Below are 16,672 nucleotides of genomic sequence, written 5' to 3'. Positions count from 1 at the left end.
CATGGAGTCTTCACAGGCCCACTTTCATGTGGGCTCCTCCCAGAGCCTGGCTCTGCTGGAGATTTCCATCTGGCTGCCAGATGTGCCAGCCACCAGCAGCCACCACAGCAGGGAGGTGTGAGGTGGGAAGACAGCCTCTCCTTCCGGGCAATGATACCAAGACTTGCTCCATGTTCCCCAAGCAACTCTAGGCCAACAGTCCCCTAAGAAGCTCTCAAGCTGTTCCTCGACATCTGGGGCAGCCATCCTATTTTCAAAGGTGCCAGGCACTCTGCATGCTGTGAAAATTCAACGTCTGAGCCCAGAGAATCACTACCTCCCTGGGCATGAAAATAGAAGGCGTGCAGAATCCTAGAATGTCAGTGCCGGCACGTAGTAGGCGACAGATGGCTGAAGCGTGAATAGATGCGGAAGAGGCATGGAGAAGTCAAGTGACTCGTCAGACGTCATACAGTTATTGGGACTTCAGCTCAGATGCACTGACCACCCCCGAGTTCTTTCACCACCTGTGCTGCCTGCTAAACTATATGGACACAATCCTCCAGCAGCTGAGCCCAAGGGTAAGCAAAGCTGAACAGATCGGCTCTCCTAACTGGGAGAGGGAAGTACAGCCTACATGCCCTGGGGCGAGACAGTGCTCTGTGTTCCAACCTGACAAATTTATATATAAATTTCCCATGCACTTGTGCTGGGAGAGGAGCAGGCCGGCTGAATGTGAGCAGGCAGCTCACAGCCCCCTTGGCCTGGGCAATGATGGCCCAAAGGGGGAGTGCAGGGGGGAATCTGAAGGGACGCCTCCATGGACAACAGAGTCATGTGCCTGGAGACAAAGTGGGGACCATAGCCAAATACAGGCCTATTCTGAGAAGGCTAAAAAAGCTAAAGCTCAAAGGAGTAATGGCCATGTGTGTGCTCAGTCATGTCAGTCTTGTCCGACTCTTTGTGGCCTCATGGACCGTAGCCTGCCAGGCTCCTCTGTCCCCAGGACTCTCCAGGCAAGATTACTGGAGTGGGTTGCCATTCCCTTCTCCAGGGGATCTTCCTGATCCAGGGATCGAACCCATGTCTCTTGAGTCTCCTGCATTGGCAGGCGGATTCTTTACCACTAGCGCCACCATGGCCAATGGCCTGAATGAATGTTGGCCTCCAGGATCAGGTGGCCAGGTATACCATGTTCATGCGACATCTGTCTACCTCTTATGTCAACAGGAGCCCCTCAAGACTCACAGGGCTGAGTAACCCTAGGACAGAGAGCTAGTAGTTACTAAACCAGGATTCAAAGTGAGTTCTATTAACTCCAAAATACAGCTCCCAAAGAGCACAGGTGAGTGGCTTGAGCTGGAGGCCAGGTGCTAAGGATGCTACCACTGAGATGGGGTTCTCTGCCTTTCTTTCTGGCAATGCCATGTCACCGTCTAAGCATTCTCTGTCTTCCAACCCTCTTCAAGACCCTCCTAAGCCACTGGGATTGCCCGTGGGTTAAGCTCCCTTTCCTCTGGGCTGCCTGGAGACTGGCCTACGAAATCTGCACCCTCCCTCGGCCTGAGGTAAAATATTCCACATGATTTTTTTTTTTCCTGGTAGTCCTAACCCAAAGGGACCATGTCCTTGGGCTTCACTGGAGGACGAAGAGCTCACTCCTCATGTGAATTTTACCAGCGGAGGGGTGGACCCAGGGCCGGGCGGGGCAGGGAATGGCCCGATCCTCTATCCTGGTGCTGCCCCCCACCCCCCAGTGCCCTTTGCTCTGGGCAGCAACATGCTGAGATTGCCCATCGACCGGAGAGCTCAGGAAGCGTGAGCATGGCTGACACCACAGAACTCCCCTCTAGCTCACATCCACAGCTCCGGGGGCCTGCCTGCTTCTCCGTCCTGCCCCAGTCACTCAGATGAAAAGAGGCTCCTTCCTGCATGGAGGGTGGTCATGATCCAGTATCGGAGGGAAGCCCAAATCTGTCCCTCTCCCCTCCCTCCAATACTGCTCCCACCCCAGGTCTCCTACTGGCTCAGCCTCCAGCTGCTCCAGCTCCAGGGAGCTCTTTCCAAAACGTTAAGAATAGACTTGGCACCTGGTTGTGTCCATCGCCCCAAAGCCAGCAAGCTCGTCTTTCTAAACAGGCTGGCTGAGGGGCAGGGGCATTACAGAGAGGGTACCCAGAAGCACCCCTTCCCTAGCCTGTTTCATTCTTTTTTTTTTAATCTGTGACTGCTTGCAGGACAAAGAATGTTTTTATTGTCTTAAATGTATTTATTTATGGCTGCACTGGGTCTTCACTGCTTTCTCTAGTTGTGGTGAGTTGGGGCTCCTCTTCTTTGGGGCGTGAGGGCTTCTCGTGGCAGTGGCTTCTCTTCTCGCGAAGCACAGGCTCTACGTTACTCAGGCTTCAGTAGCTGCAGCATGCGGACTCAGCAGTCACGGCGCATGGGCTCAGCCACGCCGTGGCACATGGAATCTTCCCGGACCAGGGACCACACCCATGTCCCCTGCACTGGCAGGCGGACTCCAGTCCACCACACCATCAGGGAAGTCCCCTAGTCGGTTTCTGGTCCCTCCCCACTCCACTTCTCCTGCCCGGGACGTTTCCTTTAATATAGCTCCTTGATACAAGTGCAAGTGAGCCTTGCAAGTGAGCCATCCAAAGTGGCCTTGGAAGGCAGAGACCTTATTCCAGATTTATCCAGAGTGCAGTGGCACAGCAGTGGGTGGCAATGGCACCTTGAGGGCAGCTGGGAACACAGACTTCTCTCCTCTGTAACCTGTTTCCTAAATTTATTCTTCTGTGAGTTACTGGAAATGGCTGAAGGAGGTTCCTTGGTTCTAGTTTACTTCCAACCAGGGCTAGTGGGAACTGAGGTATATTCTAACCTAAACTAACTTTGGGTCTAGACAACAGGCTGGCTGTCTGTTGAGGGGGATCTGGGCAGCTGACTCAGGGGATTTACTTGAGAGAGGCTGGGATTTGGGACCCGGGACCCAGGACCCTTTGCTGCCATGCTTGCACCAGGGCAAAGGTCTCCTCAAGCAACAGTAAAAAGAAGCTCTCAGGGACTAAAGACAACCGCATGCATGCACAATTGAGGCAAATTATGAACAACATAACCCAAAAAGACCCAAAACCCAACTGCCACTTCTGAGGTTTCTGGAACAAAAGCAGGGTACCAGGCACGACCCCTGCACACAGCACCACCAAGGGAGTGGGCAGACCACCCAAGGCACCCTACTGGCCTAACCCCTGGACTACCCTACCCTCACCCAATTTAAGGGACCAGCTTGTCCTGCAGCCCTGCACTCCCCCAACCCCCCGCCCCCCCACACACACATTCAGAGACAGAGCAAGAGAAGCCGTTACTTGTCCTCACTCCCTCCAGCTGCAGCCTGAGGTCAAATAAAGCCTTGCCTAAATTTCTCGTCTGACCTCTTATCAATTTCTAGAGTCTAAGAACTCTGGCCAGTAACATACCCAGCAGAATCAACATTTTTTAAAAATTGTGTGTTAAAAAAACAGATATGTGTGTATGCAGTTGGTAGGAGTATATATTGCTACAAATTTTGTAGGACCATTTTTTATAACATCAGCAAATTCAAAATATCAACTCTTTGGCAGGGCATGTTTTGCTTCTAGAATTTATCCTTTAGGAATACTACACAGCAACAGAAAAAGAGACGACACTAAAACACTGTTAAACAAGAAAGTAGAATGTAACACCGTATGTATGATGCAATATTCCCAGATTGATATTTTTTTATTTTATACACACATACACAACATATATGTGACATATATATATATATATATTTATAGGAGGGAACATGAGTAGCCTAGGGAAGGGACATGGGGACTTGAATTTTTACTTTATGTGCATTCAAAAAATTTTTTAAATTTCTACAATCCTCATGTATTACTTTGACAAATACCCTCAAGTATTAATTTGATGACTACCCAATTACTGGGCCCATTCTGGAGATTCTGATTCTGTAGAACATAAATAAGCATTTTGAAATGGACCACACGTGGTTTTGCTACATTGCTAAGATCGAGAACCACTGGGTACTCTAGAGGGTTGTGGGCAAGGGTGATAAAAATGTGCCTGTGGATGATACAGAGACAAGAACCAAAAAGAAGAAAAAGAGACAAACAGGAAAAAGAAGAGAGATTCCAGAGCTAAATGCTATTAAAAGTACTGCAAAAGAAATGGAAGTTAAAAAAAAAAAAGACTAAGCAACTCCTATCTGAAAATTCTGCCCCAGAGGATCCCCCACACTTAGGCAGAGACATAAATATGAAATAAATTATTGCCCACAGCTGGTTTGCTGAAATAGTCTCAAAGTTATCACCTTCATAACTTAGGAGTTTGGAGAAGCAAGACTATCAGAACTCTGGGTTACCTGCTGAAAACAGGCTTGGACAAGGTTTTCAGGGAAAAGATTCCGAATAAGGTCCAAAAAGGCATCTAAACTGGACACTTCATCGTTCTTCTTCCCAGGCCCCAGTTGCTTCTTGAGTTTGGGGTTCCCTGGGTGGATGGCCAGGACAAGGATGACCCCCAACACCGCAGCAATGATGGTTGTGGACATGTAGTACACCATAGCTCTCGTGCCTAAGCGGCCGCTGGCTTTAGCATCCAGGCCTGACAACCCTGGATAGAAAAAGAAATCCAGAAGGATTAGTTCCGTTATCTTCCTGTTACTTGCCCCTGTCTGCATACCTATAGCTTCCCCAGGTGCTCAGTGGTAAAGACTCCACCTGCAATGCAGGGGACCTGGGTTTGATCCCAAGGTTGGGAAGATTCCCTGGAGGAGAAAATGGCAACCCACTCCAGTATTCTTGCCTGGAGAATCCCCATGGACAGAGGAGCCTGATGGCCTACAGTCCATGGGGTCACAAACAGTTGGAAACGACTGAAGCTACTTGGCATGCATACCTATAACCAATCCCCAGCTTTGTATTACTCAAATGTATTAATGATTAATTAAACCTCCTTCAACTGAACATTTGGTCAACGCCACAGTTTACGATTCAATTTTCCAAGGATATTTTTGAGATTCTAGAGGGTGGTGCTAGTGGTAAAGAATCTGCCTGCCAATGCAGGAGAGGCAAGAGACACAATTCTATCCCTGTGTCAGGAAGACCCCTTGGAGGAAACGGCAACCCACTCCAGTACTCTTGCCTGGAAAATCCCATGGACAGAGGAGCCTGGTGGGCTGCAGTCCATGGGGGTCATAAGAGTCAGACACGACTGAGCAACTGATCAGATGCACACTGGGAACTGGGAAGAGTTGGAGAACATCTGGTCCAGGGTTTATAAACGGGTTGGTGACAACATTTTTTTTCAGCCTGTGATAGTGAAAGTTGAAGGCCCTATTCAATTTTTGATTCTGAGATTATGTCCTTCCCATTTCTTAAGTATTAAGAAATCCTTTCCTTATGAAGTGGTGATGCTGGTACATACTAGGGTTTTTTTGTTTGTTTGTTTGAAGGTCCTCACTTAGGGAAACAAAAGGTTGGTAGCCCTATGTATTCAAAATCTCTTTTGAATACATTGAACGAGTGAGTGAGTGAAGTCGCTCAGTCGTGTCCGACTCTTTGCGACCCCGTGGACTGTAGCCCACCAGGCTCCTCTGTCCATGGGATTCTCCAGGCAAGAATACTGGAGTGGGTTGCCATTTCCTTCTCCAGGGGATCTTCCCATCCCAGGGATCGAACCCATGTCTCAGAATTGCAGGCAGACGCTTTAACCTCTGAGCCATCAGGGAAGCCCCTGATGAATACATTACGGGTCACAAAATCCAAAGTCTGGGAAAATGGAAGTGGTTCTAGCACAGCCCTATCACTCCTCGCAGATGAAACCTGATGGAGACCACGTTTTCTGACCTTGTGTAGGGATGTGAGAACACATGCACAGAACACCCAGCATGGGTGGAAGCTCCATCGATATCTCAGAAGCTTCTGTGATGGTTAGCAGAAACTCCAAGCAAGTCACAAAAACTCCAGCCTTCACTGGGTTTTTTTCCAGTAGTTTCTTCAGTTGTTCTACTTCCTGGTTTCAGTTCCTGCTTTTACTAGACTGAGACATGCAACGTTTACTGGGGATCAGTCTTTTTTGCTATGGAGGAGGAAATTATTATTGACATTAACTTTTCTGAATGAAGCTGACCCATATATGACCTATTTGTCCTTAGAGTCAATCTGAAGTCTAACTCTAGCTAATGGAAATGAAACTTCCTTACTGGGTTGGCTAATGTACAATCTATTAAACAGGCATGGAAAACAAATTTCTCTGGTTTCAAAAGGAGCTTTTAAAGTAAAATACAGCTTCATGCAGTCTGAGGCTGAATGCTAAGACCTTCCTGACACTGAGTGCCAGCTCTTTCCCTCACTGGATTCATTGGCCAACCAGCTATGAGGCTGTAACAGCTGAATCTCTTGGAGTTACCAGAGCTTCATTACATTCATAAGGTGGACGGTCTAGAACAGATTTCTCAAGATCACCCAGCCTATTGGTCCCCCAGATACAAACCAAAGCCCAGCTCTTCATCCCTAACCCAGAGCTTAGTCTCTAAAATTCAACAATTTCAACAACATTTGAGTAATATTTGGTAAGGAGGAAACTACCTGTATAAGCCCAGGGAGGGGAAAAAATAAAATCCTTTCAAATGAAACAACTCTTTGAGCCAAAAAACAAGTAGACATGAACTACACATTAAGGGTATCTTTCTTCTGAAACACTCCAAGAGTTTCATATCTAGTATTTCATTCATCTTTAATAACCACTTCCCTCTACACTCAATTAAATATTAAAGAAAAAAACTTCTTTTTCTATGTGTTATCTTTATTTGTTAGTTTCTGAACAAATACAATTTAGAAAATGAGAAAAGTGTACATTAAAAATTAAAATCTCTAGAGATGATCACTTTTAACATGTGGTTATTTCCTTTTTATCTTTTGTTGCTACACAGACAGATGGACCAACCAAACTCTTTTTCTTAGGGTTGCTTATTTCAGTTTTAGAGTTAGGAAAATCAAGACTCTGAAGATAAATGACACAGAAGATGATCAGATTCATTGATTCAACCAAATTGAGATTTTATGGTCAGTCCAAAAGCTAGAACAGTATGACCCACTTTGACCCAGTGCCAGAGAAGTGGTCTTACCTGTGATTAAACTGGAGATGATGAGAGGGAGAATGAGCATTTTCAGCATCCTCATGAGTATATCCCCTGGGAAGGCTATTAACATAACCACATCTGGGTGGATAGGAGATGCCAAGCGAAGAAGTCCTCCACATACTGCCCCCAGGATGACACCTATAAGGAAGGAGAAAAAATATGAATCTATTTTTTGCCCTCATCAAATGAATAGCTCTAGGGATACAGTTGGGAGAAGGCAATGGCACCCCACTCCAGTACTGTTGCCTGGAAAATCCCATGGATGGAGGAGCCTGGTAGGCTGCAGTCCACGGGGTCGCTAAGAGTTGGACACGACTGAGCGACTTCACTTTCACTTTCCACTTTCATGCATTGGAGAAGGAAATGGCAACCCACTCCAGTGTTCTTGCCTGGAGAATCCCATGGACGGAGAAGCCTGGTAGGCTGCAGTCCATGGGGTCACACAGAGTCGGACACAACTGAAGCGACTTAGCAGCAGCAGCAGCAGGGATATAGTTCAGTAACATTAACTTTTCTCGTACCTCTCTATTATCAGATGATGACTAACACATAACAAAAATACCATTAGAAAAGTGAAGTTAATTTTGTTGACTTGTGAGAAAATGTTTTCTATCTCCAACTCTTCGAAAAGGCCACACTGGAAGAGTCAAGAAGAGCCTTCTGAAGGCTCTGTGGGAAATATAACCTGGCAACTTGATCCCAATTTCTTTAGGATATCATCCACTTGCAGAGTCAGAGATTGTCAGTGGAAATAACCCACAATGTCAGATATGCTTCTCTTCCCAGCCTAGGCTGGGTACATGCCATGGTGTCTAATATATTTCTTATCTTTTTAACTGAATATCAGACAAAAGGAACATTAACGTGACCAAACTGGCGTTAGTTTTCTTTTGTCTACTTCCAGTCATTTGCCCATGGCTCATCCTCAAAGAGCTTTGTCTTTGACTTCTATGTCCTGATACATAATCTTGAAATGTGTTGATCTTAAGGGAGATCAAGGAGGGTGTCTAAAAATATAAGATTTGGGAGGAAACAATTTGAGCAGAAAAGCTACCAGGAGCCTTTTGCTTTGCATACTCAAGGATTCCACAACAAAACCTTGGATCGCTCCAAACTGGTGGCTAACATAAGCCACCCTTGTGGAAACCACAAATGGGGTCATAAGCATGACTAGAGTCAGGGAGGGAGGCAGGGGCGTCCTAGGTATATGGCTATGGGATTAACCCCAGAGATGCAAAGAGAATACGTAACACAGCTGGAAATCTGATATTTTTTCCTTCCACAAGTGAAGAGCACACTTTTTTAAAACTTAGGATGAATGAAATTTCATCCCTTCTGTGGAGGGTAACCCTTGGAAAACCCTACCATGTCTGCGGTTTTCTTCTATTAAGTGAACAGAGCTGGGGCAAATGTCCACTCCCGACTGTAGTCCACTGACATCCAAGATGACTGGCTCAAAGGATAGGGCATGAAATGATGTGGTTTCAGTACGACTCAATTTCCCCCATTTTCAATAAATCCTGGTTGAAAACCCAAGGCCAAGTCTATGTCAATGGTCACACAAAAGTACAACCAGCGCCTGGGTGAGACCTGAAGCAGAGGAGCAAGGCTTCTGAGGTGGAGCTGGAGCAGGTCAAAGCTTCAGGACAAGCCTCTTCCACACTGACCTTGTTAGCTACTGTGCTAACTGAATCTAAGTTAACGAGGTGCATGGAAAATGTGAATCCTTGGAGTCCTGTTGGTGAGGTTTTGGCAACTGTTGCCTTTATCAAGATGCAGGTACTTCTCTAAATGTGGTATACTGATCATCTGCTTTGGAATCACCTAGAAGGTTTAAGGGGCTTCCCCGGTGGCTTAGTGGTAAAGAATCCGCCTGCCATGCCCAAGGTATAGGAGATGTGGGCTGGATCCCTGGGTGAGGAAGATCCCCTGGAGGAGGGCATGGCAACCCACTCCAGTATTCTTGCCTGGAGAATCCCATGGACAGAGGAGCCTGGCGGGCTACTGTCCCTATTGTCACAAAGGGCTGGACATGAGTGAAGCGACTGAGCGCACGCGCACACACACACACACACGTATGCACACATGCACAGAAGGTTTAAGATGCAGATTCCAAGGTCTCATGCAAATGGCCCACAGCACAGTCTGTGAGCAGGACCCGGGAATCTGCATGCTCATTTACCCACAGAAACTGGTCGTGCTTACTGGAATCTGAGATCCACTAGAACCCCAAGGAGGAAAACATGGCTGGGGCAGGTAAAAGGGAAAAGAATCTCACTGAGGCGGCTGTTCCAGGGCAAAGGTGGGGTTAGGCAGCACGTGTGGCTTGCTTTCTGGGTTAGAGTGCCTGCTGCCAGAACCAGCTTCCACACAGAGCCAGGAGAGACCCGGGGCAGAGGAGTGGGTGGGGCCACCTGTCTCCTACCGAACACAGTCAGGGTGAGCAGGAGATTCTTCCCCAGCTTGTCGCACAAGCGCAGCCCCAGATGCCGTGGCTTTGGCTCCTCCGCACTCAGGTGGCTGTCGTGCATCCGTACTTCCACCTGCTTGGGCATGTTGTTGGCACTGAAACAGAAATGAAGGCAGTGGTTAGAGTCTGCTGGGCACTGCCTCTCTGCAGTTTGAGGGGCTCAGGATGTAGAAGGCGAAACAGCCTCCCAGGGCACAGCTGGGATTCTGGAATCACTGGCAGGGAAGTAAAAAGTCAAAGAAACTCAGGGTGCCATGGATGATAGTTCACCCATAAGCAGGACACAAGGACACACCAAATGCCAATGAGCTAAGTGTTTTTATCCCTATTATCTTGAATCATAGCAGGAAAGGCATCGCACAGGCAGTGGAAGGTTCTTCCAAGAGTCCCATGGTAACTCTCCAAGGCAAGTGCTCCTGTCCCATTTCACAGAAAGTAATTTGCCCAGATATATCTGGCTCAAAAATCTGAGCCCTTTCATTCTTGTATCAAGAACAAAAAGATGACTTTTTAATAATCTAAGGTCAGGAAAGTAACAGCCTGAGTCACTGCTAAATTAAATGCCTCTGAGCTCCAGTCTTCCCCATCCTGGACACAGAAAACTCAGACATGCTAGTAGTCTAAGTTCTACCTTTCTTTTGGAAAAGATGATTTTTCTAGCTTAAAAAAAAAAATTGGTTCCATTGTGGTTTTTAAAAGGTCATTTGCGTTATTGGGACTCCTCTGAGCTGCCCAAGAGTCATGCTCCTCAGTGTCAAAGGAGCATCTCTCTAAGCAGCCTGTGATCGCCTCCAACTGCAGATGCATCCCAGTCCTCTTCCAGAAAAACCCCACATGAACCCAAGCTCTGCTAAGTCATCCATCAGAGACTCTGCCAGGACAATGAGTAGATTGTCTCTTTTTTCCAGCTATGTCATTTCCTGGGCCAATAAGATTTCAAGTTTAAGCTTGGGGACCAACACAGGGAGGCCAATTTTTTTTTACTTTGACATCTTAGGACATTTCTGTCAGCTGTCATTTACAACTACCATCATGCAACAAACAAAAAAAAGATCTTCAACACCTTGAAAGACAAGTCACAGTCTCTGAATAAACAACTATTTCCAGGGGGCGCTAGTGGTAAAGAACCTGCCTGACGATGCAAGTAGACCCTAAGAGATGCCGGGTCGATCCCTGGGTTGGGAAGATCCCCTGGAGGAGGGCATGGCAACCCACTCCAGTATTCTTGCTTGGAGAATCCCATGGTCATAGGAGTCTGGTGGCCTGTGGTCCACAGGGTCGCAAAGAGCTGGACACGACTGATTCACCTTAGCACACATGCCTTTCTTCAAGATAAACAGGTGTCAGCCTTACCCAGATATTCCCACCACAGACTGGAGAGACACTCCTTTGGAGTCGACACCAATCTGCAGACCAGTGGTTTGAAACCACTGGTTATACTGGAAATAGTGTGGATTTTGCAATCAGAGAGCCTGGGTTCAAATCATGACTCTATCACTTGCTAGCTATGTGGTTTATAGAAAGAAGGGCTCAGGACTTCCCTGGTGGTCCAGTGATTAATAATCTGCCTTCCAGCTCAGGGGGAATGTGTTTGACCCCTGGTTGGGGAACTAAGATCCCACGTGCCGTGAGGCAACTAAGTCCACATACCGAAACTAGTGAGCCCAGGGTCTCAACTAGAGAGCCTGTACTGCAAACTACAGAGCTCAGGCACTCTGGAGCCTGCAGACCACAACTGGAGAGAAGCCTGTGTGGCTGCAAGGAAGAGTCCTCGTGCCATAACACCTGACATACCCATAAATAAACAAATATTCTCTAAAAAAAAAAGAAAAAGGAAAGAAAGTCTCGAGGCCTACCTTGTGGAAGTTAAACACTATGATGTATGTTAGGCAGCCAGCATGCATGGTCCCTTTCTCCAGGGAATATTCACGACAAGTGTGACATTTAACTTAGGGGACCCATCCAGCTGCACCACCATTCAAGACACCGTTAGGGACTTATAGCCATATGGTTTCCATAGTGTAGTGGTTATCACGTTTGCCCAACATGTGAAAAGTCCCCAGTTCAAAACAGGGCAGAAACAATCTTTGGAGAAGGAAATGGCAACCCACTCCAGTACTCTTGCCTGGAAAACCCTGTGGAGGGAGGAGCCTGGTAGGCTACAGTCCATGGGGTTGCAAAGAGTTGGACACGACTGAATGACTTCTCTTTCTTTCTTTCAAGACACCAAGCTTAGCTCCTGGACTCTCAGAGTCAAGACCAGGGACCCAATACAATGTCTTACTTTATCTTAACAAACTGCTTAATGTACTTGCTTCTAAAATATTTTAACATTAGGAATAATGTAGCAAGGTCTGGTAGAACACTCAGATGAAAACATTAGTCAAAATAAAAGCATCTTAGTCTTCCTACAGTGGCCTAATTTTCTACTCATCTAGTTAGTTTGAGGGCACCCCCGGACTATCTGGCATGTGTGTATGTTAATGATCATTCAGGCAGTCTAAAGAAAACAGGGCCAGAAGTTCACTGCAAGCAGACAAGGGCTGTCTGACCAGCAAGCAGTAAAGACCATTTCCTCCCATCACCAAATAAAACAGATGGAAAAGTTCTTTTTACAGCACAGCAGGGAAAATGATCAAAATGATCTTTTTAACATGGATGGACCATATTTCCATGCTTGCATTAGGATCTTTTTATATTTTTAAACACTTCTCTAGCCAATAATCTGAAGCTGTAAACCAGGAAATTGCCAATAAAGAATGGCGGCCGTACGTGTTCTGAAATGGTGAATGCATTCGTTAGCCAGCCCTTGGCAAAATACTATATGAGCGCCTCGAGAGCGTAATCCCCTGCCTTCTGTTTCATTTGAAGCCCTCCTGCCACTGAAGTTAGAATCATGGTTGGTATTTCAGTGAGACTATCAAGTATTTAAACCAGACATTCTGGCAAGATCCATACGACGTAATGAAAGCGTCAGGCATCAAGACAGCCACGTCCAAGGAAAAACACACAAATATTAGTTAACGTCCACACCCCATCAAGCAGTGCGGTTGGATGCCTGTTGGCCACCCTTTTGAGTCACACAAAATCTCTGTTTAACGATTTGTCTTTTAAGCCATGGCAAAACATCCCTGAAGCCCAGAATCAAAACAGCCACATCAAAGTGGCAGCATCAAAATCTCATGAACCCACAAGTATTTATTGAGAGGATGCCTGTGACTTGCCCACTTGGAATTAAACACGCGCTCCAAGCTCGGAGGAGCTTCTAACATCTGCGTGTAGAAAATCATCGTTAAAGTGCATCAGGACCTCGGCTTGCCTCTGGGGATGCAGGGAGTCCGCCAAGAACTCTTTGTAAAAATCCTTGACAAGTCTAAGTGATCCCTACACCCTCCAAGAACACAAAGAGAGCTTGAAATGGAGAATATTATAGAACATAACATTAAACGGCATCATACAGCACAATACGGAGCTGCTTCTAAGCCTTATATATCCTCAGAAGAAAAGACATAGTGCTTTGTTTTTATTTTGTATTTACCATTTCTAATCATCTTTAGGGTTGGATAGCATCACCGATTCAATGGACATGAACTTGGGCAAACTCAGGGAGGTAGTAAGGGACAGGAAGGCCTGGCATACTCCAGTCCATGGGGTAGCAAAGAGTAGGACCCGACTTCGCAGCTGAATAACAGCAATCATTTTTATTCCTTCCTATGGTTGTAAGGTTTTTTCCCTTCTAGTTTTACTGAGATATAAATGACACACAGCACTGTATAAGTTTAAGGTAAGCAGCATAAAGATTTGATTTATATACAACGTGAAGTGATTATCACAGTGAGTTTAGAAAACATCCATCATCTCATATATGTACGAAGATAAAGAAATAGAAAACAAATTTTTCCTTGTGATGAGAACCTTTAGGATTTACTCTCAACAACTTTCATATATAACATACAGCAGTGTTATTATATTTATCATGGTGTACATTACATCCATGGAACGGATACAGTTTTTCCTATGACTTGACAGACATCCACAGCTATGTGGATGCTGGTTACTGAATGCACCTGGTAACAAGGATAACAAGGGTACCTGGTATTTACTGAGGACTCTGTGTGTCAGACACGACAGTCGGTAATGAGTAAGGTATAATCCTCGCCCTTAAGGGGCTCGTATGTGGAACACAAAGCACAGGGTCTGGTACTTGTCTCCTTACATACGGGCCATGATAAGATCCTGTACAGGATGCTATGGGACCTGGTAAGAATGGTGCCTAACCTAGCTTTGGGGAAGAAGGAGAAAGTTCAAGAAAGGTTCCCAGGAGGGACTGATACCAGAGCTGGATCTTAAAGGATGGATTTAAACGTCTACATCCTCCACCACTCTTCAAACCCTGAGAGCAGAACTGTGTTCTTTAACACCTGGCCCCAAGCACTCAATAAATGTTTGTTCAAAGAAACTATGAACCGGAAAGCAGCTATACAGGGCACTGTGCTTCCTCCTGGGAACCAGGTCCTTCTACAGTGGCTGGCAGCATACCAGCTAGCAACCCTCTCACCATTCTGCATTTATTCCACAAGTTCCTATTGGGCATATATTACAGGCCCCATGCTGTTACAGGTGCTAAAATAACACAATAGGCAAAAGAGACAAAGCCCTTGCTCTCGCAGGATATACCTTTTACTGGAGAACAAATAAATGAATAAATATATTTCAAGTGGAGATAACATGCTAGGAAGAGGGTGACAGGCAGAAAGAAGACAGAGCTATTTTGTATTAGCTGGTCAGGAAAGGGGAGCTTCTGTGATAAAGGGCATTTGACCAGAAACCTGGAGGAATGAGGGGTCTCCTAAATTAAGAATGCAGTTTGTCCAGAGCTTAGCAAAATAAATGAAATACACACAATTTAGGAATGTATTTGTCCAAACTAGCGCCTGAAGCTCCCGCCAGATGTCAATTCTGGTGTCCACATGTTGGTTTTTAGCACAGACACAGATTCAAACAAAAGTCAAGGCAGTAATGCTACATCTCATTATCATTGTGAATATGGCGGATTTCAATGACTGTCCCAACTTCAAGAGAAATGAATTCCAGAGAAATGTGAGTTGGACCCAGGAGGAAGGTTGAGGTCACAGCAGCCTGCATATTTGCTACCCTGGCAATGAACAGGAAGGGCAAGGCCTGATCTAGGTAAGTCTGTTGGATAAACACAATAAGTTAATCCAAGTACACACACTTATCCTTATATTAACACTCCATTCCTACAACTTGTGGCTATGCAGAGGGGACCAGGTAATAAGGACTCTGAAAGCCCAAGTGTGAGGCTTGGTTCTACCAAATCCATCAAGCCTGATGGTCTCCCCAAACTGTTCATCACCTCTATTTCTACTTGGGTACCTTTCGGATGGAAGATTTAGCAATGCAATTCCTTAACAGAGTACTGGAATGTTCCATAAGCCAGTTCTACCAGATCTCTCTCCACTGCCCAACAAAGTAAGGCCACGTGACGGGAGAGCTTCTTGGATAATCCAGACTTGAACAATGAGCCTATAACTTCTTTCTGCCTTAGCTCCTCCGCTGAACTATTTAAACAGCTGTTAATTTTGCAGTCAGTTGCTGGCCTGTTCTTTCTCATGCAAATCCACGTGAGTTCTGTTTCAAAGGCAAGCTCAGCTTAACGTGCAGAACATCCTCTGTGAATCCAAAGGGAGCATGTAATGGGGCTGGTACTAAGTTTTAAACAGTTCTCAGAACCTGTTATTCATTTGCGTTTGTTTTCCCTAGCTCTGCCAAGAGCCTCTAACGATAGGCTCATTAGATGTGGTGTTGGATACAGATTTCCTGCCTGCACGCTTCTGTGTCAACTTAACTGGCACTGAATTCTCTTTTTCCTCCTACTCTGGTTCAATGAGGTGACAACAGAATGTTCTCCAGGGAACCTAAAAGCAACTGGTGTGTTTTTATCTGGAGGATGTGAGATCTGCCATGAACATCACCCCTCCCACCCTCTGCTGCCCAAATCAAAGACCTCAGAGGTGCAGAAAGACAGTGTCCAGAAACTGCCCTAATGGGAGACACTAGGTTAGACCCTCAAGAATAGAAACAGTGTTTGTTGAGGGGGCTTTCCCCCAAGATGGCCAAGGTCTTTGGAGAAGAATACCGGAAATACCAGTGTTGTCAGCTCTGAACACCACAAAACGGTGGTTACAGCTGTGATTGTCCCACATCTGGGAATTCCCTGGCTCCTTAAAGAACACCACCCCTGTAGGGAAAGGGGCGGGAACTCTAATACAGTTGGGAATTTCCAACAACCACTCCCTTCACCCATTCTAGATCCTGTAAGACTGGGTTTAACCATGTCAAGGATGCTCACTAACCAAGAAGTCAGAATCTCTCTGACAGATGCTGTGCCCTCATTGATCCTGAGAATAAATGAAACCTAGAGGTTCACAGCCTCCAAATCTCCTTCAGTCCCTTCTGTTCACTCTGTCTATTTCCTAGATCACATACTTGCTGGAAAAGCTCTGCCAGTGAACACCAGACTTCACAAAAGATACATCTTAAGCTTCTTCTTGACTATCGGAGGGTCTGGCTAAGGAGCACAGTTTACAATTATCCCAAATCATGATGGGATTGGACCTAGTAGGCAACGTGAGATGGGAAGTCAGAAGGTCTGGGTTCTAACTCCAGGGTGCTACTAACTGGCTGTGTCAGAAATAGTATCAGATGGATGTAAATTTACTTGCTCATAATCAGCAGACAGAAGAGTAAAGCACTACAAAATGATAAAAACACACTCTTGAAATACCAGTGGGGTTTAGGTATCAATTTTGGCAGCTTTTTATATTTTAGGTCCCAGGCTCTTAATTTGTAAAGTATGAGGGCTGTATCAGAAATTCTCTATCGTTCTAAAATTCTGTGATTCTCTAATTCTCCTGGGGTGCAAGGTGGTAATTAATAGCCTTCAGTTCCAGAGAGGCAGCCTCCATTCTATTCTATTCAAGACTGAATGAGCTTAGACCTTATGGGTGACT

At 45.9% G+C, this 16,672-nt stretch overlaps 1 protein-coding gene across 9 annotated transcripts in view; it reads right to left on the bottom strand.

The window, feature by feature from the left end:
* Window positions 1-16,672, bottom strand: part of SLC1A2 (solute carrier family 1 member 2) — a 168,091-nt gene that overhangs the window by 55,676 nt on the left and 95,743 nt on the right. For all 9 annotated transcript variants that reach the window (XM_025266221.3, XM_006062355.4, XM_044929258.2 and 6 more), the window contains exons 2-4: window positions 9,594-9,733; window positions 7,154-7,306; window positions 4,388-4,638 (exon numbers count right to left, since the gene is read on the bottom strand). In XM_025266221.3, the coding sequence (XP_025122006.1) occupies window positions 4,388-4,638; window positions 7,154-7,306; window positions 9,594-9,733 (544 nt within the window). The remainder of the gene's footprint in view (window positions 1-4,387; window positions 4,639-7,153; window positions 7,307-9,593; window positions 9,734-16,672) is intronic.

This window comes from Bubalus bubalis, chromosome 16 (assembly GCF_019923935.1).
Source record: "Bubalus bubalis isolate 160015118507 breed Murrah chromosome 16, NDDB_SH_1, whole genome shotgun sequence".
In the NCBI taxonomy this organism is placed as follows: Eukaryota; Metazoa; Chordata; class Mammalia; order Artiodactyla; family Bovidae; genus Bubalus; species Bubalus bubalis.
This window is presented reverse-complemented; position numbering and strand designations above follow the sequence as displayed.